The sequence below is a fragment of the Macrobrachium nipponense genome, chromosome 29 (genome assembly GCF_015104395.2).
Source record: "Macrobrachium nipponense isolate FS-2020 chromosome 29, ASM1510439v2, whole genome shotgun sequence".
Classification (NCBI taxonomy): Eukaryota; Metazoa; Arthropoda; class Malacostraca; order Decapoda; family Palaemonidae; genus Macrobrachium; species Macrobrachium nipponense.
The window spans coordinates 23718062-23744674 of NC_061092.1; the positions used below are offsets into that span (position 1 = coordinate 23718062).

The following is a 26613-nucleotide window of genomic DNA, read 5'->3' on the forward strand; positions in this document are numbered from 1 at the left end:
GAACTTGATGACTGTACAGCAATGAGAACCTGTACAATTATTAGCTATTTCAGGAACATAATCTACCAAAGCATAAGCTAAATATATAGCAGATCAAGCAAGATTACACAATCAGATGGCAAAACCCAGTGATAAATAGTATGTCAAACACAAAATATGTGAAACTACAATTTTCCCAGTTACACAGTTTCAACATAACTCATATACGGCCATAGTGATTATTATAAAAACACATTTTACCATAGAATCTTTAAACACACAAGGATAAACCTTTTCTAACTCAATCCAAAAGGTAATCTATTAAATATGAAATTTATGCAAATAATGCCAAAGGTATATCAAGCCCTACCCTATCACTGCTCTCTTTGGCAAAAAACCAGAGAAGTCAATAGTACTTTCTGTACAAATTACATGCAAGCAGGAAAAAATGCTACAATTACATTGCACCTGTCCAAACATTCCTCGATAAGCTATTTTATATAACTTTTATATAAAGTATGTACGTACATATGAAAACTATGAACCCCCAACTGAATGTAAATCCAACATTAAATTTTTGTCTCAGGTGAGACATGCTCAACATTCCTTTTAGACTATTAGGGCTAGTGATCAGGAAGAGGTCCTTAACTTTTTACTATAGCCAAGGTATACATATTTTTATAACACTGGAATGTACAGGTATATGTGGATGTGGAGCAAATTTGTGTCAAAACTTGTAAATGAACAGCACAATTAACTCAAATTCTGTGTTGCTGAAAAAGCAAAATAAATATATCCTTGTTGACAAAATATATAACTCCCTATATTTTTTCCACAGTTTTGATACCCACTTAAAGGGAATGGACTCAAATTGTGTCGTATATTAAGAGCAAATGTACCTTTCATATGTTAGCTAAAATGACCAAATATATAAACTGTAATTTCAAATGTTTTCTTTCTGTACTGTATTGATAATAATTTAAAGGTAACTGATTCCAATCACCAAGAACCAGTAATCTACAGTCTTCTGCTGTGTATTTTTAGTCTTTTGTTTCAGGCCAGTCTGAACTTCCACTCTTTATCATCCAATTATCAGCACCTATAATATTTATAATTTTCTTCTATTCCTATACCTCAAATCACATCTACTCATGCGCTTCATAACTTTACACCACCTCAAACCCAGCTTGGAGTGTGCAAACAATGACCCCAAAGGAACTAGTCCAAGTTTCACTCACAGTTCAGTAATTAGTAAAACGCTCACTTTCTGAACATTATAAAGATGCAGTGACATTGGACCTTCTCGAGCACTAAAGAATGGTTATAAACCCATACAAATAAGGCAACTCCAAGAATAACCTATTTATAATCCATACTTCACAAGTCTTTACTTGACCTTTTACAAAATTAGTTTCTTTTTAATCCTTAGAACTACAATAAATTAAGATCTTTCTGCTCACATATGACTACTTCCTCGACTGGAAAAGAACCAAGGTTCACATTTTCAAATTTTCATCAAATGCATTACTAGATCTACACAACATTAGTAAAGCTGTGTTTCACTTATGTCTGTGATAATTTTCAAATGGGTGACCCTTTAATATATATATTATAATACATATATATAATATTATATATATTATATAATATATTATTATTATATTATTATTATATAAAGATTATATATATATTATATATATGTGTTTATTATATATATATATATATATATTATATAGATATATATTATATATATATATATATATATATATATAATTAATTATATATATATATATACATACTATATATCTATTATATAGTTTCACCAAAATGCAATTTGAGACCAAAAATGACTTTTTGGTAAATCCCCAAAGACCATCTTCCCTGAGAAAATAATCAAAACTGTGAGTTCCATCATGATCTATGTAATGCCAAAGAATAGGCCTGCCACAGATCATATACATTCTCTATAAAATGCATTTTTAAAATCTTTTACCTTCAAAAACTAATCATCGGTCCTTTGCTGCCAGTTTGTCAATCAATTCCTGAAGAGGAGCCAATTCTTTACGCTCTATTAACTGGAACTCCTGAAAATACAAACAATTAAAAATTAGTTTCCTTGGAGAACTGCACCTCATCATTAGAAATGCAGTTTCAACATTTTGTTAAGGTTCTATTTATCAGTTTCTCATATGGATCATAGACACCTCTATTTCAATTCATATCTCATTTTTTCCAATCATTTCCTCTTTCAATTTCTCTGGGCCTGAATGGGTAAGGTTTTGATCATTATGGTGTAGAACACATCATTTTCATTAGTTGTGGGGCCACTTGAACCACTGTCAACACACTGGGGTTATTGCAATTTTTGCATTGGAGTTACCTGGCCATACTTGGCAAAAATGTTATTTTTCTTTTTTTACACAGTTTTCTTGTCTCATGAATCCATTACAGCTCTGATAATCAGTCCTTTCATATGCCACAAACCACACTTTTACTTTTCAAGTGCTAAAAAATCTCTTATTAGAGAAAGAAAATACCAAGGTCTCACGAGGGTGTGAGTCCCATTATCCATGTGTATGCAAAGCATTTACTACTATCAACAAGTTTCCCCAACATTCTGACCAATTGTATTTTTTTTAGGTTTGCCCTTATTCACATAACCTTCTTTCACTTTCCTTTGATTTATATGTAAAGCATTTTCCTTATGTGATGAGGCGTTCATAAATGTTTCCTTGGCTTTGTAGAGAGAGAAGGTGAATAACTTCAATGGGTGGTTTTCCATCAGTTGTGCATGGTGTTTGCTATCAAAATCATGTGCTGGCATTGAAAATCCAATGCAGTGCAGAGCCTTGTATCCAGAATTCTTTTATCCAGATATATTGGTTATCCAGGTGCTATCACATAAAATATATTATGTAAAATATAACATAGTTAACAGACAAACCCTCACTAAATTCCCTAATCATAACTAGCAGTGGCCACTAGAAGTATGGTTAACACTCATCCATACTCAGTAATGTATCTTCTTCTTCTTCTTCTATATGTTCTAAAGGAATAAATCCAACTTGGCCTATATGTTGCGAGAAGCAGCTGCAAAACTTTACAAAAATATGAACTGCAAACTAGTGATTTTTTTTCACTGGATGGATGAAGTGTCTCAAGAACACAGTATTATTATTATTATTAATAGGTGTTAGTTTTTCCAGACCTCTGAGTCTCAAGTAGACTCTTCTCGGGCTGGTTCTCAGGGATCAATCCTGAGAAGGAAAAAAAAAAAAAAAAAAAAAAAATTAGACTTTATTTGAGAAACCCGTCTTATTTAAAAAATTTATGATTTTATTAATTGAAAAATCCCTGCTTTCCGCAAGAATATTTTTCATTTCCGAACTCCGCAGACTGGGTCCAATTTGGGCACTCAACAAGCAAATGCTGTACTGTCATGGGTGTTTGACATCTGTTACATTTCACTGGGTCAGCATGTGGTGTTGACATCAAGTGACCATGTGAGAATCTTGTGTGTCCTATACGTAGCCTTGCTAGGATCACCTCTTTTGCTCTTTCCTCCTGTGAGGATGTCCTCCATGCATAGACTTCAGTTTTTATATTTTTAAGTTTATTTGTTGTTGGCACCGAGGCCCATTCTTCTTTCCAATCCTGGTAAATTAATGTTTTAACTGATTTTACCCAGTCTGACACTGGGGCATATGAAATTGTTGGAGGGATAGTGCAGGCTAGGCTAATTTGGCAGCAGAGTCTGCATATTCATTTCCTTTTATTCCCACGTGTGCTGGGATCCAACATATTTCCATTGATATTCCTGATTGGAGGAGTTGATGAATTTTTATTTGAATTTCCTGTACTATTTGGTTTCCTGGTTTATACTGTCTTATTGCATCTATAGCGCTACGCGAGTCACTGAAAATAACAGACACACTTGCTTTTGCCTCAGATATCATATCTAGAGCCATCTGTATGGCTGTGACTTCAGCAGTAAATACTGATGATATTGAAGGTAGGCTTTTTTTACTTAACATATTTTTGTTTTCAGAATATGCAGATGCTCCTACTCCAACATATTTTTTAGGAGCCGTCTGTATATATCATAAATTTGTCGCCTTTTCTTCTAATGTGCTCCAAAGCATGTTGGCGGTACATTTCCGTACTTGTCATTTGTTTTTTGAGTAGGTAAGACAGGGAGGTACATATCTTTACTCTATTTAAAATCCATGGTGGTGGCAATTCCATTGGTGGGTGAAAAATTGGATTCATATTATGTATGTTCATTATGTATCTAGCTCTTTTTGGGAAAGAGCTAGTACTATTAACTGCTGTTACTTGATTACAGTTTTGGAAGCAGTAAGTTGCAGGAGACGATCCTGCTTGCATTGAAAGACCTCTTTGTATTGTTATTAAATTACGGTGATGTTTTAAGGGCAAAACACCTGCCTCCACCAAAAGTGAGTTTGTTGGGGACGATCGGAAAGCTCCTGTGCACAATCGCACGCCTTCATGGTGCACTGCATCGAGAGATTTTAATGCAGATTCTGAGGCGGATGAATATATTGGACAGCAGTAATCTATTATGGATAAGACTGTTGCCTTATATATCATTAATAAAATGTCTCGCTTTGCTCCCCAATTAGTGTGTGATAACTTTTTTAATATGGCAAGGGCTTTGATGCCCTTGGCTTTAATGTATTTGATGTGCTCTTTCCAATTTAAATGTTGATCAAATATTACTCCTAGATACTTGATTTTTGTACAAAATTGTATTTCAGTGCTATAAAGATGCAGTTTGATTGTTTGGTTCTTCATCCACCTTTTGTCTTTGTAGAAGACAATTGCTTTTGTTTTATCAGTTGAAAATTTAAATCCAACTGAATTTGCCCAACTACATATATTTGAAATGGCAGTACTGAGAACTCTCTGAGCATGTCTCAGATTACTACTCGTATAGTAAATGACAAAGTCATCAACATATAAACTGTTTTTTACACCACTTGGTAAATTTATAGTAATGTCATTGATTGCTAAAGCAAACAATGTACAGCTCAAGACACTACCTTGAGGGATTCCTTCTTCCAGTTTATAGGTTACTGAGTAGGAATTTTCTACTCTTACTTGAAAAGTTCTGTTTGTTAAGAAGTTCTTAATAAATATTGGTAAGTGGCCTCTTAGTCCCTTGGAGTGGAGTTTTTGCATGATGTTATGTTTCCATGTTGTATCGTATGCTTTTTCTATAAAAAAAATCAAAAAATATAGCTACTGTTAATTTCTTTTGTTCAAAGCCTTTTTTGATATGATCTTCTAAATGTGTTAAGGGATCTAGGGTTGATCTGCCAGCTATTGAACCAGATTGTGTTGGTGTTAAAATGGATTCTTTGGTTATTACATACGTTAATCGTGCATTAACCATTTTTTCTAAGATTTTGCATAGGCAACTTGTTAGAGATATCGGTCTATAATTGGATGGATTACTTGCATCCTTTCCTGGTTTGTTTATTGGAATAATTATGGCATGTTTCCATTTATCAGGAAAGACACGTTTTAGCCAGATACTATTGTAAAATTTTAATAAATATGATTTAGCTATAGGAGCTAATTTTTCTATCATTTCAAATGATATTTTATCATATCCTGGTGCAGAGGGATGACAAGAGTTGATGGCATTATCTAGTTCATCCATGTTAAAAATATAGTTATATTCCAGGTCTTCAAGTTTCAAAATTGAGTATTATATTTTCTTTTTGTTTTCTGATACTTTGAAAATGTGTATCTAGGCTGGAGTAAGCACTGATGTTTTCAAAATGTTTCCCAATTATGTTTGATATTTCATAAGTATTATGGTATATTTTTCCATTTAAATGTATTGCACTTCTTGGAGGTCTTATATGTTTTCCATTGATTTTCCTTATCTTTTGCCAGACATCCCTTGTGGATGTGTTTGAAGATATGTTTGAGACATATTCCTTCCATGATGCGATTTTTTCAGCCATTACCGTTTTTCTAAATTTGGCTGTATATTTGTTATATAGTGGTTTAATGTGGTTAATTGTTATGTTTGTTATAACTATTTTGTTTAATATGTTTATACTATAGGGCATTTTGTTGAGTGATTTAAGGCGAGTTTTGAGTCTGTTTAGATTGCGACTCAATATATGTTTTATTTTACTTAATGTTGTTAATGTTGGATTCCACCATGGGACAGGGGATTTTGTGGAATGTGTTTTGGTTTTTGGAATAGTTTTATCTGCAGCATTTATTATGAAGTTTGAGAAGGATTCACATGTAGTATTGTGATCTTCATTATGTGGGAATGGTAGTATGTTTCGTGTGTATAGGAAATATTTACCCCAGTTAGCTTTTTGGATATTATATCTTGTAGGTGGCAATATTTTGACATTACTTAAGTAGTTCAGAATGATTGGGAAATGGTCACTTGTGTATGAATCGTCTAGGACGTTCCATTCAAATTTCTCCGCTACATCATTTGAACATAATGAAATGTCAATTGAAGAAAAGGTTAGGTGTGTATTTGAAAAATATGTTGGAACTTCACTTTCATTGAGACAATACAGATTGTGTTTCATTATAGTATTCTCTATGTTGATTCCGGATGTGTCAGTGGGGTTATTAATATCCCATAAATGGATTATGTGCATTAAAATCTCCTACTATAAGTAGTGGTTCCTGTATACTTTTGCTAATAAGTTCAGAAAAATCACTGAAATTTGCATTGAAATTTGGTTGGTTGGTTATATAAATTACAAATAGTAATTTTACTTTTATCAGGCATATACAGTTTAATTGATGTTATTTGATATGGCATAGATGGTATGTCAACAGGTTCATATGTACATAATGCTATTATGAACGTATATGGCTGTGCCTAATTTTCCACCGTCAGTTGGTGAATAACAGGCAATTTTATAGTGTTGGATATTTGTAGGGTTACTTCCTATATGTTGTAGACATATGCACATTGGGTTGTGGTCTCGTATGATTCTTTGTAATTCACCCAGACGTAGTCGGGTTAAGAGACCATTTATATTCCATTGAATGATTTTATATTCCATTATTGGGAGGAATTGGTGTTAAATTCTGTAAATTGATTGCTGATTTTACTTTATCTCGTAGTTTATATGCATTTGAATTTATTTGTGGTTTTTTAATCGTTGTATTTGTATGTTGGTTATTAGATTCTGCAGTTGTTTGTTTTTCATAGTTGAATATTAATAAGTCTATTTTTTATTTTATAATTTCCTTTTTGTATTTTAAGGATTCAGAACATAATTCGTTCTCATGTTGGTGTGTTAAAGGGCACCTCCTTAATTTGGTAAAATTGTCAATACAATTTCGTACTGTGTCCTCTGTCTTGTAGTTAGTTGGTTATATGTACTTACAAAGCATTCATTACAACCACAAGATGAAGCATGTTTGGTAATGTTAATTATTGGTTCAGAAGTTTTTGGTCTAGCTTTAGAAATGTCTGGTTTTGTAATTCTATTGTTCCTTTTCTGTAGTGATAAGGACTGTTGGTTTGAGGGGTTATTTGTTTTGTTGTTGTTAATGGGATATTTCGGTCTTGTGGATGGTTGGGGGGTGATAGTTATATTTTGGTTTGGTTTAATGGTATGATTTTCATTAGTATTATTTGATGAAAATTGTAAAGAGTGATCTTTACTGTCCAGATGTTGGCTGTTTGATTGAGATTGAGGGTAATTGTGTATTTCCACTTGTGATGAGGTTAGTTTAATATCTTTTTTAAAATGTTCTCCTGGTGTAGTTGGAGTCTCTCTGGATTGATTGTAATTTTCAATATTTACTTTTTTTTCCCTTAGGTGGGGTTCTTTCTAGAATTCTTTTCTTTTTGCCAGTTCGATTATCATCATTATTTAATTCTTCTTCTATTGGAAGTTCTTTTCCATGGATAACTGAATCATCTATGTTGGTGGTGGTATTGGTTGTTGTAATATCACTTTTATTTTGGGTTTCAGTATTATTGGTATGAAATCCAGTTTCCATGTTTATACTATCTTGTTTGTCATTGTGCTGTTTGATGTCTTGATTTTTAGTCACATTTGAAAAGGTGGGGGTTTTGGATGGATTGTTAACGCCTCTTACTTTTAGCTCAAGTCTGGCTTCCATGACTGACATTCCTGTCCTATTTATTAACAACTGAAGTTCTGTGTTATATTGGTAAAATGAACACTCCTTAGATTTTGCGTGATGGGCTAGTCCACAATTAATACATTTTGATTGTTTACAATTCCAATTAGTGGTATGGTCATCTGATGCACAGACTGCACATATAGCTTTATTACGGCATCTTTTGTATGTGTGTCCATACCTTGAGCACTGTGTACATTGTAATGGTTTAGGAACAAAAGGACGAACTTCTCTATTTTGTCCAAGAATTTTTATTTTAAATGGTAAGTCTTGGCCTGTAAATTTTATTTTGGCAATGTTGATATTTTTACTTTTATCTTTCCTACTTGAAATAGAGTATATTTCTAAATCGTGGATATTGTTATATCTCAATTTTAGGGAGTCTAGCAATAGTTGTTTTGAAGGAAGCTCCTGCTCGCTATTGGGTTGGATGACTGTACCCTGTACATAATTCAATGTTTCATGGCTTGTAATTATTACCTTTATATTATTTATTTCTGTTATACTTAAAAAGGCAGTGGACTGCTTTTTATTGGTTACTTGGATAAGCCATTCATTGTCCTTGATGTGTCTGCATTCCATGTCTTGTGTTGGATATGTTAAGTAATTTGTTTTCTAGCATCGCTGCTGAGATTTTGTTGTCAGCTTTGAGGACTAGAAATCTTGACCAATTATCTGGTCCAAAGAGGTCATCAAAATGTACCAATGTGGGATTAAGTCGGTAATTTTTGTTTCTTTTTTGGTTTTTGGTCCTTGTTTTATGTATGTTGCTTGTCTATTATGATTTTTATATTTTTTTTCTGTATTGCTGAGAGGATTATTTGTCTCTAATTCAGAATTATTGTTCATCATATATGGTTCCATTGTTACGATATTGGAGTTTACCAATTTATTTTTGTTTGTTTCTTTTGTATTTATGCACTATTTGGTTTTCTGGCTCTGCTGCTTTACTTGGAACAGGGTGTTCCTTTGTATCTTTTATAGTACTTTCACTACTTGTGGCAGTACCTAGGAAATTCGGGAGTGACGTGCCAATGGTCATCAACTGTGCCGTAGTTTTTACATCATGGGAGCACCGGGGTACTCAAATCATTTATTTCACAGTTCATAAATTTTGAGTTTTTACAAAAAAAAAAAAAAAAAAAAAAAAAAAAAAAAATTCTTGAAAAGATATCATTGGCCCTTCGCGAAGTTAAATTTTCTGCCAAAGGCACAAGTGAGAAAGGACTCCCAAATGTCCGCATCCCTACCCTACCCCAAAAGGGGATGGCATAACATGATTAGTATGGCCCAAGTGTAAGCAGAACCCGCTTGCTAGGACTAAGAGTATTATGTTAATACAATTATCCCCATCCTAATCACATTATGGGCAAACTGGATAGAATGCCGAGAGTTCTATTCCTAGAACCAGGCCCCCCCTGGAATCCGTGGTCCAGCTCCACAGAATAGTTCCGCCTGAAAAACAGGTCCGAACATTGTCGGGTAGATGATGGATCTACCACAGTTCTCACTATTTAGCTTCGGATTTAACTCCACGTTAAGCCATGATATGTTTTCTCATTTATTTGCTTTCAAAAATTTTGGCAAAAAATGGAAAGGTCCACATAAGTTTACTCGAAAATATATAATGTCATATGGGACTCTTGGGTTCGAACCTGGGAAGAGATTCCTGAGGTTTGAGAGCCCCCTCACCACGTCAAGGTGGTCCCAAAATGAGGGGGAAGAACACAGTATACACATGACAGATTCATAGTTGAAAAAAAAGTTATTTTTGGATGTTTACAGCCTCCCAGCTCTTGATCCTCCAGACAAGTTTACTTGAAATGGGAGTTTCTTTTCTTAAAGATGGAATTATGAGATACAACATAACCAGATGATATATTTTTTGGCATTGCTGTGTAAACTACTCCAAAAAGAATTTCCACTGCAAAGTTTAGAGACTTCATCTCATGACCTACCAAGTGTCATTTACTTTGCAAAGCAATGTCATACACATTTTCCTTTGTAACATTCGCTGCTGATTACTCTTGTTTATAAAAGGTTATTTTCTTCTAACTTGCTTTCTACTTTTCACATACAAGAATTTCATACTGTGGACAATTTTTTGAAAATTCAGGGGAATTTAGGACCAGTCACTTGTTCATATCTGCTTGCAAGAAATAGGGGGGAGGGGGAGAGGTATTTATAGTTCTAAGTTGGATCATTGGACTACTGACATGTACCATAAATGAGGAGGGCAGGATTCTAAAACTATTAAATACACTAGTCAATTTTCCTCTTTTCCCACTAACGACAATCTTCATCAAGTGGTCTAACCTGAGGTCTGAAGTAACCAATGGCTTCTTGTATTTTTGAATTTTAGTCCACTGGAACCCAATACAGGAATGTCAAGATTTTCTCCTTGTGTAACTGCATTACATAAACTTTTTAGAAAGGCAAACCATCTTCCATTTCCCCCTACTATGAGTTTGCAAAACAACACTGAAACCTACACTAAGTCATCAGCAAATGTACAATCCCGACATGCAAAGGATGGAAAAATGTGCACAAAATAGCCAAGGCCTTGTTATTATCATATTAAAGCTATTTATTGTTGTTCATAATTCCGTGACTAACAGTCGGTGGACAACTCTTGTACAGAGCTATTTTAAAAATGTTTCCCAACTTACCTGAACAAAGAAGATGAAATGTTTAAAAGAAGTATTGAGATGTGCTTCTTCCCCAAGCTGTACAACTTCAGAAAAATGTTGATGGTATATATGGGCATACACACGAAACAGTCTTTTCAGTATGGTTTTGGCATTACCATGGAAGTTCTTTGGAAATGGAACACCTGCAATCAAGAAGGGATTCACATTATTATTATCATATCATATTATATTATTAAAGTTTAACCAGACCACCGAGTTATTCTTAATGCTCACATAGGTACCCTGAAGGGTTTGTTCTTAATGACTGTAACAGATGTAATTTAATATAATGTAACTCCTCAAACATTAACTGGATAACCTAAAAATTTGAAGACTGAAATTTTTTTTTTTTAGGACTTTTTCTGATACTTCAAATAAACCGATTAAAAATATCCCAAAGATATATCTGACTGTAAGTAATGATCTCCATTCTCTGCATTTTGGGATCAGGTCATGAGGGTTTTTCATCAGACAAACAAATGTGGTAAGTTCAAAGATGATATGGTATTACATCAGCTTCCCAATATTTTTGTAATGAAAACTAGATCCCAACAGTCTGTTTAATTTGGATTCATTTATCATTGTTGGATTCATTATTTCATAATGCCTGCCACATACTTCACACAGGTTTTAGAGATAGTAATAAGTCACTGGCAGGAAAATGCATTTTTGATCTACTAGTCATATTTTAACTAAATTTTGGCTGCTTTAACTATCAGTCTCTTCATTTCCTTTACTGCCTACATTTGCATTTACCCAACATAATTCGACATTTATATGTACTAGCTTCATAAAAATTTAGGAATAAAATCTTGATCTAATGGATAAAGGGATACTTCGAATAATATGAAGGGTTTTAATAAAGATCACCTGGTCATTAAAAACTACAAAAAATCACAAATGTCGGTGGTGGCATATTTTTACTAATCATAACTGTTTGCCATACTGCAGACAATTCTGCTATGAAAACATGCATTCCTAAGTAGAGATACTAGTGAAGCAAATCCTACATCAATGCATGATGTGGCCCTACATGTCCACTGTAAGTTGCTTATGTTAATGATTATAGGAATAAATTTTGGTCAGACAAACTTTACTCATAGTTTTGGCTACTTTATCAGCATCTTTATTTTCTTAACTGCCTACAGTTTCATGGACCCAACATACTTCAACATTTATTGTGGGAAAAGAACTTTATCTGTAGTACTGAGGGATCTTAATGATAATTTGAAAAGCTTCTAAAGCACCTCCAGTTGTTAAAATTTGCAAATATCTGAAGTGACATGCTAGCAATAATTCTTAATTGCTGAGCACATTGCAGACAATTCTGCTGTAACACAGATGCATTATTAGTGCAAAAAAATTGGCTTGTTTTTAAGAGATATTTCAACAACTCATACACCAGATAAAATTTTGGATCAGCCCATGTAAAAGACATTGTGGACCTTTACATTTTAAATGTTCTACTCTATTACTTATGATGTTAAAGGGTCTTTTTGGGTGAATAGACAAATGTGTACAAACCATAGAGCGTCAATGACTAGAGTGGCAATCTCCCTATCAAGCGTGTGACCTTGGGCGGCCCTACTGAAAGGTCTCAGTCCATCTCATAGTACAATACTTTATCATTATTATCATTTTTACCTTTTTTACTATTATCATTTTTACTATTATAATTTCTATCTTTTTTACTATTATTACTATCTTACTGGTATTACCAATAATACTATTTTTACTTTTGTTATTATCATTGTTGTTGCTGGTATTATTATTATTACTGGACCCAATTTCACAGAGAGAAGCTACCTTACAAAAACAGGTTGGCCTAAGCACTCTAACCATTGTGGTCAAGGCCTAAGCATCTATTTTGGATCTAAGCAGTGTCTAGTATAAATGGTTCCTATAAATTACAGAACTTTCTTATCATACAATCACTAAGCACTAACTAAAGAGCAGTGCACAATCATAAAACACTAATATTCACAATACACTTACACTTCATATATACCCACACTTATTAGACACATTTATTATACACTCATACTTAACTTACACTCACACGCAACACTAAACACTCACAGAATACTCAACACTCACAAAGCGCTCAACTATTCACTAAATGCTCACTAAATACTCCTTATCTGCAAACATCCTTATCCTGCAAACATTCAATAAACATTCACCAGACATTTCCTTAATCCTAAATATTCATTAAACACTAACCAATCACTAAGCATTGACTAAGAACTCACTGTACACTAAACATTTGCTAATTACTCACTACACACTAAACATTCACTAAGCGCACTCTATTCACTAAACACTCACTAAACCCTTAATACTCACTAGTAAACCCTAAACACTCATTACACCCTAAATGCTCATTAAATTCCTAAACAGTCATTAAACACTAAATAGTGAATGAACATCCACTCATCACTCATTAAACGCTCGATAAACACTTACACACATTCACTAAACCCAAAACATTCATCAAATACTTACACTAAACATTCACTAGACACTCACTGCACATTCACTGAATTCTTACACTTAACATTCACTAACACCCTAAAGACTCATTAAACATACACTAACACCCTAAAGACTCACTAAACATACACTAACACCCTAAAGACTCCCTAAACATTCACTGAATACTTACTCAATAAACATTCGGTAACACTCACTAAAAATTAACTAAACCCTAAACTAAGCATTCACTAGTGTGTTACTCAAACATTCACTAAGCATTTACTCACTAAACCCTAAACATTTGCTCAACGCTAACTCGTCAAACATTAATGATAAAAACAAAGTCAAAATCGCACTAATCCCCTGTTCAATTTGCGGGTCACCAGACATTTTAAAAATGGCCGCAAGGTTTTGCAGCACTGCCCTGGTGGAATACCACCGAACTATAGTGTGCTGGTATAGAGATCGCAACTCGAGGTATATACCCTCTATGGTATAGACATATACTTTACACATAAACTAAGAAGGGGAAAATTCTACCTCTGGAGGAAGTGTTATGTTTACAGTTTCCTACTCAAAAATACCTACTTCAACTTGAATAGAGATATTTGAGAAGGGCTTGAATTCTCCCCAACACATTCTGAGTCCATTGTGAATTGGATCCAACTTTTTAATGCACAGTCTCATGCTGGGCAATATTTGGCTTCCAGTCTAAAATACATAAAACAGTTACTCTGTATAGCAACATGAGGGTGATTGGTTAGTTCCTTACGTTGTAATATTTTTTATCAGGTTCAACAAATTTTTTTTTTTTTACTTTCCTGCAGTGGGTTTGAGCAGACCTTATATGGTATAAATCAAACCTTAGTACATGGTATAAATAGCACAAAACTGACCAAACAATTTTCTGCCAAATGCATAAGCATTTCAGATTTTACGGATTTTCTCTTAAATGTTTTTCCTTTATAAATATTTTTTATCAGGTTCAATTATTTTTTTTTTCAGGCTTTTATGTTTTGGGTTTGAGAAGACCTTATATGAATTGATTGAATTGAATGTAGAGTATAAATCAAACCTTATACATGTGGTATAAATAACACAAAACTGACCAAAAAGAATTCTGCCACATGCTGAAGCATTTCAGATTTTATGGATTTTCTCATAAATGTTTTTGCTCTATAGAAAAAAAAAACATTCTTATAATAATAACTTTTTATATATGCTTACCCAATAATTACATAACAATTAATAGTAATCAATTGCAATTAAGTGGAACTTATAGCTATGTAATTACTATGTAATTACGGAGTAACTTACGTAACTTAGATTTACAAAAATTCCTAGTACATATATATTAAATAAAGAAAAACAAAATTATATCTTATGATGATAACCTAGGATAACAAAAGCTTCATTAATTTATAAAATCACAAGCACAGGGAAACAAGTGGACCTTGAAAATATAAAATACTAATGAATATGATATTATTATGATACAATAAAGTTTGTTCATACTTACCTGGCAGATATATATAATCAAAGTGCCAACCCACCTCCCCTCAGGAGACAGTGGCACTAGAAAATCTGAATAGAAAATGGGAATGGTTCCTGATACCTGCCTCCCAGCGGCAGGAATGGGTACTAACCACCTGACTCCCACTACGTGTGTTGTAAGTTTTGAAATTCTGTCGGACTTCAGAGAATACAGCTATGTATATATCTGCCAGGTAAGTATGAACAAACTTTATTGTATCATAATATCATTTTGTTCATGAAGCTTAACTGTCAGATATATATATAGCTGATCCCACCTTTGGAGGTGGGGAGAGACAGAATAGGATTTTAGGAAACATATACATGCAGATGATTGACATCTTGGTTCCTTACCTGTTAGCATAGCTGACTTCGTGATTACTGTCACCCAAGTCTGCTTCTGCTTTACTAGAGTCTCCAGCAAGGTAGCTGGTGAGTTCTAGATGATCTGTCAACGGGGGTGTGACCACAATGTGACTAGACCATTTGGTCATACTATGGGGGCAACGAAGCAAAACCACCACCTGACCTAGCCTAACAAAAGTTAATTCCCACATAATTTAGGCTAAAGGAAGGGAAGTTCGCCTCAGGCGGTCGACCCTACAACCATAAATCAATACAAGAAATTAAAAGCTCACCTAACCATTTTCTACAGGATAGGATGAGTGCTACTTCCTGCCCCCAAAATAGTGTCTGCGGCGACATATGGCCCTAGCGAATAGCAGTTCTCGTATGTCGTCTTCATATCCCGCAGGTAGTGTGAAGTGAACACCGAGTTGCTACGCCAAAAGGTGGCACTCAAAATGTCACTGAGTGCCATGTTCTTTTGGAAGGCTACCGAGGTAGAGATAGCCCTCACTTTGTGAGCATTCACTTTCAACAGCTTCATGTCACTGTCTTCACAAGATGAATGCGCTTCCTTGATGGTGTCCCTCAAGAAGAATGCCAGAGCATTCTTAGACATCGGCAAGTCTGGTTTCCTGACCGAACACCACAAGTTGCTAGAAGGACCTCGACATTCCTTCATTTTCCGCAAATAGAATTTGAGAGCCCTGACAGGGCACAGGACTCTCTCTGGCTCCCGCCCAATAATTTCGGCCATACCCTTAATCTCGAAGCTCTTGGGCCAAGGGTTGGACGGATTCTCGTTCTTAGCCAGAAACGTCGGGCTCAATGAACAAACGACATTATGCCCCTTAAAGCCAACATGCTTGCTGATGGCTTGAATTTCGCTAACTCTCTTCGCCGTCGCCAGAGCAGTTAGGAAAACAGCCTTTCTGGTAACGTCCCTTAGTGACGCAGCATGAAGAGGTTCAAAACGACTGGACATCAGGAACTTTAGGACTACGTCCAAGTTCCATGACGGCAACTTAGGTTGAGGCACCTTCGAGGTCTCAAAGGATCTTAAGAGATCGTGAAGGTCTTTGTCGTTTGCTAAAGTCCATGCCTCTAGGTCTTTGTCGTTTGCTAAAGTCCATGCCTCTAGGTCTTTGTCGTTTGCTAAGTCCATGCCTCTATGTCTAAAGACTACAGACAGCCCACTTCTGTAGCCTTTGATTGTCGGGACTGCCAGCTTCAAGTCCTTCCTCAGGTAAAGTAGGAAGTCAGCTATTTGGTTCACAGAGGTCGTGGTAGAGGAAATGCCCTTCTTTCTGCACCAACTCCTGAAAGCGGCCCACTTCCATTGGTACACTACAAGAGAGGAAGCTCTCCTTGCATTGGCAATAGCTCTTGCCACAGGTCTTGAAAAGCCTCTCGCTCTGGCCAACTTTTGGATAGTCTGAACGCAGTCAGACTCAGAGCGGGGAGGTTTATGTGGTACCTCTCGAAGTGGGGCTGTCTGAGTAGATCTATCCTTGACGGAAGCGTCCTCGGGAAGTCTACTATGAAGGACATGACCTCTGTGAACCACTCTTTCGCAGGCCAGAACGGGGCGATCAACGTCATTCTCGTCCCTTCTGATGCTGCAAACTTTCTCATAACTTCTCCGGGGAAGGCGTATAGGTCCATCCCTGACCAGTCCCAGAGAAGGGCATCTATCTCTACTGCTCCTGGATCGAGCACCGGGGAGCAGTACAGAGGAAGTCTCTTTGTCCTCGAAGTCGCAAAGATGTCTACGAGAGGACGTCCCCATAAACCCCACAGCTCTTGGCATACCTCCTGGTGAAGAGTCCATTCGGTCGGCAGCAGTTGACCTTGCCGACTGAGGAGATCTGCACGGACGTTCTCGACGCCTGCGACGAACCTCGTAAGGATCATTACGTCCTGTGCTTTTGCCCACAACAAGATCTCTCTTGCTAGAGTGAACAGGGACTGAGAGTGTGTTCCTCCCTGTTTCTTGATGTAGGCCAGAGCTGTGGTGTTGTCCGAGTTGATCTAGACTACTTGATGTGAGACTTTGTCTTGGAAGAACTGGAGCGCCAAATAGATGGCCGCCAGCTCTTTGAGGTTTATGTGCCAGGACACCTGTTCCCCTCTCCAGGTGACACTTCTTAACCCCCTAGTGTTGCTCCCCACCCCGTGGTGGATGTGTCGGAGAACAACACTAGGTCGGGGCTCTGAAGCTTGAGGGAAAACCCCTCCGACAGCTTTGCAGGATCGAGCCACCACCTTAGGTGATCCTTTACCTCTCTCGAGATTTCAAGATCACATCGAGATTCTCCTTGTCCTTCCAGTTCTCCGTCAGGAAAAACTGGAGAGGTCTGAGGTGTATTCTCCCCCAAGGAAACAAACTTCTCCAGCGAGGAAATGGTCCCCAGCAGACTCATCCATTCCCTCACCGAGCATGATTCTTTCCTTAGGAAGGCTGACACTTTGTCTAAGCCTTGCTGCCGACGTTCCTGGGACGGGAAAGCTCGAAAAGCCACTGAATCCATCTGAATCCCCAGATACACGATGGACTGCGTTGGGATCAGATGTGACTTTTCGAAATTCACCAGAAGTCCCAGGGACTTCGCCAAAGTTAAAGTTGAGTGAAGGTCCTTCAGACACTGTGCTCCCGAAGAGGCTCGAATGAGCCAGTCTTCTAGATATAGAGAGATTCTGACGTTTGCAAGATGAAGCCACCTCGCCACGTTCTTCATTAAAATTGTGAAGATCATTGGGGCCGTGCTCAACCCGAAGCAAAGAGCCCTGAATTGGAAAAATTTCCCTCTCAGGACAAACCGCAGGTACTTCATCGACTGGGGATGGATCGGGATGTGAAAATAGGCGTCCTGAAGAACTAAAGACACCATCCAATCGCCTGGTCTTAAGTCCCCAAGAACTGACTGAGGCGTCTCCATCTTGAACCTTTGTTTCTTCACAAAAAGATTCAGACTGCTTACGTCTAAAACTGGTCGCCAACCTCCCGACTGTTTCGGCACCAGGAACACCCTGTTGTAGAAGCCCAGGGATTCTAGGTCCACGATCTGTTCCACCGCTCTCTTTTCGAGCATTTGCTCGAGCAGATCGTATAGAATCTGCTGCTTCTCCTGATGGTAAGAGGGGGACAGATCCCTGGGTGTCGTGCACAGCGGAGGCAGCTTCAGGAAAGGGATCTTGTATCCTTGCTCGATGACGTCGAGCGACCAGCTGTCTGCATCTCTCTCTCTCCAGGCTTTTGCGAATAAACGAAGCCTGGCTCCTACTGGTGACTGAAGGACTGCAGTCTCATTTCTTACCCCTGAGCTTAGAAGGGGCTCTGCCTCTGGGAAGGCCTCTTCCTCGAGGAGACGGTCTCGAGGAAGCTCCGCCTCGAAAGGGCTTCTGCTTCTTAGAAGCTTGTACTAGCGAAGACGTCGAAGGGACTGCAGGACGTCTAGAAGACTGTGCTAGAAGGTCTTGTGTAGCCTTCTCTTGCAGGCTGACGGCCAGATCCTTGATCATAGCCTGGGGAAAGAGATGGCTCGAAAGAGGGGCAAACAGTAACTCTGCCCTCTGCAAGGGAGAAAAAGACTTCGCAGTGACATTGCAGTACAGCGCTCTCTTTTTCAAGAGCCCTGTACAAAAGTGCGAAGCCAGCTCCTCCGAACCATCCCTGACGGCCTTGTCCATACACGCCAGAACGCTGGACAGCTCCCCCAGGCTAATCGAGTCCGGACTACGAGACTGTGTATCCAGGACCCCCAAGCACCAGTCCAAAAAATTAAATACCTCCATCATACGGAAGAGTCCTTTAAATGGTGGTCTAGCTCAGAAGGTGTCCAAGCCACCTTCGCCGACAAAAGGAGAGACCTCCTTGGTGCGTCAACCAGGCTGGCAAAGTCGCCTTGGGCAGAGGAGGGAACTCTCAGTCCGACGTCCTCCCGTCTCATACCAAATACCTGCCTTGCCGTTAAGTCTTGATGGAGGCAGGGCAAAAGAGGTCTTGCCTAGTGCTTTCCTCGACTCCATCCAGTCATGGACCTTCTTAAACGCTCTCTTGGTCGAAATCCAGAGGCCGACGAAACAGGAGAAAGAGACGAGCGAGGAGAAGGTGAGGGGGACTGTCTGGACCTCTTGATAGGCAGTCTATCATCCTTCCTCCGACGACGTCTCTGCCTCTCTCTCGGCCAGCAACGAAGCAAGCTGTTGCTGCATAGAACAGATGATCTTCTCTGTCGAAGAAGACTCCTTCTCAGGGGAAGGGCTGATCCTGTGAGAAGACGAGGGGCGAGGGGACGCCTTCTTCCTTCTCACAGGAACTGCAACAGTTCGATCCCTGGCGCGACTGGGGCGCTCAAAAACGTCATCATCGGATGATGTCCTGGTCCTCTTTTGCGGCGGAAAGGCAGTGAAACTTTCCGGGGAGGACCACAAAACAGTAGGAGAGAAAGGACGAGAAGCGTCCTGCTCTCTGAAGCTCCTCTTCAACAGGCGAGAGTCCGTCCGAGAGCTCCACCCCTTGCGCGGGGAGGACGCCTCGGAGGACGAGAAGCACTCCTTAAGGAGACACACACGAGCACGCTCCTTGGCAGCCTGGGAAGCGTCAACAGGTCCTGCCAAAGGGACGCCAGATCGGTGGGGAGCCCCCGTAACCCTCCTTCGGCTTTCGACTTGCCCACTCCCTGATTCCTGGGAGTCCGGCAGAGGTCCAGGCCTAGAGGCATTATAGGGCCGATCTGACGCCCCCTCCACAACACTAGGGGCACTATCACTGCACTTCACTGTACTATTATCACTTCTACCTTCCAAGGCGAGCACTTTGGATTCTAGATTACGTAGAGAATCTAGAATCACTGACAGGGCATTACCCTCCACAGTCACCATTTCAGGGCCCGAAGGCAACACTACAGGTTTAGGAGCTGCAAAATCTACTGGAGGGTTAGCAGGAGAAACATTACTGCCCTGACGTCTGCCTGACACACTCCTGGAGGAAGACCTCCTGATCCTATCACGCTCTAACTTGGGCACATAGGACTCATACGCCTTCCAACCCGAATCAGACAGACTTTCACACTCCTTACAACAATCATCAATCATACACACACGTCCCCTACAACTCGTGCATACTGTGTGGGGGGTCTACCGAAGCCTTTGGTAGCCTCACCTTACATTCTTCCATACAACATACTCTGACACTAGCCGAACTAGACCCAGACATCTTAGTTAAAGGAAAAATCAAGCCAAAATCAAAAACAGTCCACAACCGCGTGTGCCTAGCCACAAATCCAAGTTCAATAACCAAAAGACAATCAGGATACTTAAGTAGCAAAGACAAATCCAAGTTCAATAACCAAAAGACAATCAGGATACTTAAGTAGCAAAGAAGTTTCAAAATCCTAAGACGGAGGTACTGAAAACAGGTGTTGACAGTACCGGCGACAGAGAAAATCTGAATAGAAAATGGGAATGGTTCCTGATACCCGCCTCCCAGCGGCGGGAATGGGTACTAACCACCTGACTCCCACTACATGTGTCGTAAGTTTTGAAATTCTGTCGGACTTCGGAGAATACAGCTATATATATATCTGACAGGTAAGCTTCATGAACAAAACACTATGTAGCTACGTATTACATAACATCTGAAACTTACCTATCTTTGAAGGGAAAAGTGCTTCATCATCTAACTGATCTTGTACCCATGTCATAAGATAGTCAATATATTTTGGAGCCGAACATTTTATAGGTTTCTTGACAGTCTGACCATCTGCCCAATGATATTCATACTTTGGACCAGCAGACATGACTGGACATGACTCCTCAGTACACATCTCCGTTATGGTCCCATATAACATATTGATTTGATTGAAGAAGTCTACAGCTTAAAGAGTAAAGGAAATACCATAAATGATCTACAACTATAATGAATTTACAACAGTATACTACAATAATATAGCTTAACTAACATCTTTGATAAACAGATATAAAAGGCTATACATCATGTCTTTAAGTTTGTGAACAGATACCATATTCATCTAAAGGAAGAACAAGCTGATACCACAAAGAGGAAATGGGGGAAATATTCTAGTGGCTAGATGGGACTTATGTACAAAGCAAAGGTTAAATTCTCCAATATCATTTGAAACTTAAACATTTAAAACAACTGTAATAGCATTAAAAAATCCTCAATTCCTCTACTATTCATTTTTTGAAATGCTGAAAAAATATTAAGAACTACAAAATTTTAGTTCTAAGAGTGATGTTCATACATTAACTTAACAATATCTGAGTAACAAAAAGAATAACTTCATGTCCACTTATTCCTACTGTTAAGGCCAAGCACTGGAACCTATAATTTAATACATGCCCATGGTATGATAACTTTTTGTACCTTCAAAGGCCTGCCCTCTCCCAGCAACATGGTGCTCCTCTTTTCTTTCTCCCCCATCTGATCTTATAATATATTTTTTGGGCATTCAATATTCCTTCCACCGCAGGCCAATTTTTACAACACAATATTTCAATTTTCTGAGTATACTAATACAAATAATCTCATCCTCATCACCCCTTTACACTCAAACTTTACTAGATGATCAGCACTCCTGTCAACCCATCAACCATTACTTTCAAATATATATATTCAAACCTATGAAAATAATTTACCTATTTACCATGAAATGGTTGGTCGGACTGGTTCAAGTTACTTCATTGTAATATAAGGAAAGAAAAATTCTAACATTTCACGAGCTTCTCACTACATGAGTTCTCATAAAAAAACATCTAACAGCTACTACAAGAGCAGATTATACATACTGTTGACTGCTACCCATTCATTTAGGTCTTCTCCATCGGGTAGCATCACAGCTGCCCGAAGGTTACCGGAGCCCAGAGTAGCCGCTGCATGCTTCATCAAGTCATACTGGTGAGTTCCTTCAGGTATGTGTTTCTTTGGCTTGAAAGTCTTGCTGGATCGGCTTCCACTGTAATGAATGAATGATATCATATGTGTGCATTAGCTGTTACTACACCATAATATTTACCAGATGTAACTTTAGAATAAACTGCAAAGCCCAAGCCCCAAAGCGAAATTCAATTATTTAATCTAAAATTCCTAAAATAGACTATTTCAAAAAATTAAAAAGATATTGTTAGAATACAATAAAGTTTTTGTACATACTTACCCCGGCAGATATATACTTAGCTTATGTCTCTGACGTCCGACAGAAATTCGAATTTCGCGCACACGCTGCAGGTAGGTCAGGTGATCTACCCCCCTGCCGCTGGGTGGCAGGAATAGGAACCGTTCCCGTTCTAGAACCAGATTTTCTCTTCCACCTGTCTCCTGAGGGGAGGCTGGGTGGGCCATTCATCGTATATATCTGCCGGGTAAGTATGTACAAAACTTTATTGTATTCTAACAATATCATTTTTGTACATGCAACTTCCCCGGCAGATATATACTTAGCTGATTGACACCCTTGGTGGTGGGTAAGAGACAACTATTTACTGAATAGACAGGTAAACAACATACGTTGTAGGTAATAAATAAATAAAACCTTGGTTCCTACTTGTTCAGGTGGAAGATTCCATGGCTAATGCCTAGGAATCTGCTTCGCCTCAAGAGCCTCAGCGAGGATGTGACCTATGGCTAAGAGTTCTTGTGGGTCTGTCGATGGGGTCTTATCCATCCATTTTACTCGACAGAGCCTCTTACATGACAATATGCCTATCCTAGTGGCATAATTAAGGAGCACAACACCGATCCCGATCACCTGATCCTAACACGTTTTAGGGTTAGTGCTTAAGTTGAAAAGAGTTATCCCCAAACTCCTTTCAAACAACCCAAAGAAAAAACACGACGCTTAAAAACTAAAATTTTAAAACTTTTCAACTAGTTTTTAAAGGGATTCAGGGTATCGGCTCCCTATCCCAGCAATGTATCCGCAGACACGTATCAACCAAGAGAGAAGGATCTCTCGTAGGTTATCTTGACATCCTTTGGAAGTCAACACAGAGTTGCATCTCCCGTATGTGACAGCTAATATGTCCTTATGACATATTGTTAAGGAAAGAACAAGAATACAGAAAAGCTCGCACTTCATGCGCTTTTAATTCTCAGCTGTTTGAAGGAATCATCAATGCACTTGTCAAGTGCTTAGGAGATCACATTGTCTCAAAGAAGGCCAGGGCATTCTTTGATATAGATCTCTTCTGGGTGAAGCCTGGAGCCTGGCTAGCGCCTCGCGCCTGGCTGGAGCCTTGCGCCTGAATGGCGCCTCGCGCCTGGCTGGCACCTGATTGGCTCCTCCCTCCTGGCTAGCGCCTCGCGCCTGGCTGGAGCCTTGCGTCTGGCTGGCGCCTTGCGCCTGGAGCTTGGCAGAAGACTTCATGATTACTGTCTATGAGTCTGCATGCCAAGAAGTTTCAGCGAGGTAGGGACCTATGACTGACAAACCCTTCTGGATCATGTCAATGGGGGCTAGCCCGCTTACACGACAGAGCCTTCTCGGATCGTGCCAATGGGGGCTGACCCACTTACATGGCAGAGCCTTACCTGTATCATATCAATGGGGACTAGCCCTCTTACATGACAAGAGCTTTAGGTTTCTCTTTACTGGAAGGAGCCTTGCGCCTGGATGGATCCTCAATCCTGACTGGAGCCTAGCCTTGAAGGAGCCTGGCACCTGGATGGCGCCTGGCTGGCTCCTAGAGCTGGCTGGCTCTAGAGCCTGGCTGGCTTCCTAGAGCCTGGCTGGGCTTCCTAGAGCCTGGCTGCTCCTAGAGGCCTGGCCTGGCCCCCTTTTTTTCCCCCTAGAGCCTGGGCTGGCTCCTAGAGCCTGGCTGGCTCCTAAAAAAAAAAAAAAAAAGAAAAAAAGCCTGGCCCCCTGGCTTCCTAGAGGCCTGGGCCTGGCTCCTAGAGCCTGGCTGGCGCCTCGCGCCTGGCTTGGCTCCTCCACACTTGCTGGAGCTTCGAGCTTGGTTAAGAGTCTCTAGGCTGTCTGGCGATGTCCACATCGCACACTCTTATATCTGTCCGATTTGTTCGCCTCTGGCACATTTGCGCCAGGTTTGGAGGCCCGCTCCTTCTCAGTATCCGGCCATGACAGAGTTCCTTGGAACTGTCCGCCTCTGGCGTTTTTCGCCTGTATTGGCATTTGGCGCTTGGCTGGCGCTACATTGTCCGAGAGTCCTGAACAACCACATAGTTTATCAGGAGACTGGAGAAGGGTGGAAGAAATTCTTCCCCTTTGAGCTTTTGGCCCCTGGCAAGGGGAGGTGATTTTAGTCAGCTACACCCAGTAGACGACAGGATATCTAACAATACGAGAGAGAAGAGTCTTCCTCTGAGGAGGATCCTTCGTGAACACTTCTTTTGCTAACGAGACTCTTCTTACATGTTGATGAGGTTCCTCGTTGCAGAAAATCTCCCTATCCTTGCCCAAGGAAGGGAAGGAGTCTGGAAGTCGAAGGAGAGACTGAGCTGAAATTGGGCGGAACCCTGATTTCTAGCTCTTATTGTATTCTTCTGAATACCTTCTGGGCGGGAAGCATTTTGAGCCCTCATCGCATCCGAAGACTCTGTAGGCAAACGTTTAAACCATCTCTTCTTCTGTAGATGAAATGTAAGTACCCTGCCTGGGCAACTAAACTTCTATCTGAAAGCGTTGCGTCAGGAATAGAGGGATTTAGTTCTTTTGCCAGACATACTATGCTGGCAAGACCATTGCCGAGTCTCCATTGAATCTGATGCGAGATTCCAATGCACAAAAAAATTCACTTGTCTTCTGTCTTTAGGGCTAAAGAGAAACAAAGAATTCCTTCATAAACTTCCTCAAAGAAGTTTGATGAGGAGCAGTTCCATTTTGTCGGAACACGAATCTGTGGCCACAAAAAAAAATTCCATTCAAGTACATGATATCCTACTCTTGTCGTATTGCGGTATCGTATAGATCCCGAAGATCTTAATCCTCTGTTATCTCTAATTCCCCTTGTAGAGACAGAGTATAGCCTTTTACTGCGTTCTTTGATAGCAGATATATACATAGGTGATTCTTCCCTCTGAAAGTGAAGAAAAAACCTCGCTATGTGGTTCACAGAGGTATCGGAAGAGGACAGTTTCCTCATTCCATCTAGCACGATCTGCAGCAATTCTATGTCTTAGCCATGACTATTGTCATTTACCTTGAAAAATCCTCTCATTCATGTCCACTTCTGGTCAGTCTGCACGTGGAAAGACTCAGAGTGGAGAGGTTTTTCAGGTCTATTTATAATAGATTCTGATAGAATATCCAGATACTCTTGGAAAAGCCTTACGAAACATGCTGTGAGAAGAACGTGACTTCTGTGAATCCAACCTCTCTAAGGCCAAAATGAGGCATTCATCCTCTCTTCCCTTTGACGCCCATTTTATCTTAATATCTGTTAAGAAATTATAACTAGGGGAAAAAAGACTAAAGTTTATTCCCCTTCTAAATTTTAATTAAAGATGTCGTATTATTGCTACCCTCTCTTTTGGTTCGAGGAAAGGAAGCAGTCTATAGGAAGCCTGTTCGTCTTCTACCTTGCGAAGAGATCTATGAAGACTTTCCGCAGGTTCTCAAAACTCTTTTCAATAAATGTTAGACATACGTTAACAGTTATTATCTTCGATCGAGAAGGTTCTCACGGACATGCAAAATCTTGCATCGAACCTTTAAGGATCGTTACGTTCCGTGTCTGTTCCCAAATAGGTTCTCTTTTGTTAACGCGAACAGGGGCGAAAAAAAAAAGAGATTCTCGATGCTCTTTGCGATATGAGAGAGTCGTGGAATTGGCCTAAGTGATTAAAAAAAAAATCATTTCATCATTCCTTGTAAGCGACCCCTTTCCGATTAAATGGGTAACGAAATCAGGAACGAATCTTGCCGTTACCGAGCCTCCGAGAGGCTACTGGTTTGTTTGTTTGTTTGTATGGTGTTTTTACGTGACTTCCGAACCACGTCGAGAGTGAACTTCTATCACCAGAAATCCACATCTCTCACTCCTCAATGGAATGGCCGAGAATCGAACCCGCGACCACCGAGGTGAGAAGCAAACACCAAACCAACCACTACTGGACTCTTAGGTTAATAACTCGCTAAAACGAGAAAATATCTTGGATGGTACCATCTTCTGGCGCATTGCGCCAGGCTGGCGCTTCTGACGCTTTGCGCCAGGCTGGCGCTTCCTTCTAGTTCTTTTAAGGTTATGTGCCAGAACATCTGTGCCCTTATGGTACCCGACATCCTTCACGTGTTAATTCCGTTCTTAGTAGGAAAAACTTTTATATACGTAGTATAGTCCATTCAGGGAAACAACTTCTGCCACTAAGAGAATGTTTCCCATCCGACTCACCCATCTTCTCTTGAGCAATATCCGATTCTAAAAAGGTTGTGTGCGTTTCTCG

At 39.2% G+C, this 26613-nt stretch overlaps 1 protein-coding gene across 3 annotated transcripts in view; it reads right to left on the bottom strand.

Moving 5' to 3' along the window:
- Window positions 1-1795: 1795 nt before the first annotated feature.
- Window positions 1796-26613, bottom strand: part of LOC135206189 (MOB kinase activator-like 1) — a 58626-nt gene continuing 33808 nt past the window's right edge. For all 3 annotated transcript variants that reach the window (XM_064237512.1, XM_064237513.1, XM_064237511.1), the window contains 4 exons: window positions 22002-22168; window positions 20842-21069; window positions 10818-10981; window positions 1796-2063 (listed from right to left, as the gene is read on the bottom strand). In XM_064237512.1, the coding sequence (XP_064093582.1) occupies window positions 1986-2063; window positions 10818-10981; window positions 20842-21069; window positions 22002-22168 (637 nt within the window). In that variant the 3' untranslated portion in view covers window positions 1796-1985. The remainder of the gene's footprint in view (window positions 2064-10817; window positions 10982-20841; window positions 21070-22001; window positions 22169-26613) is intronic.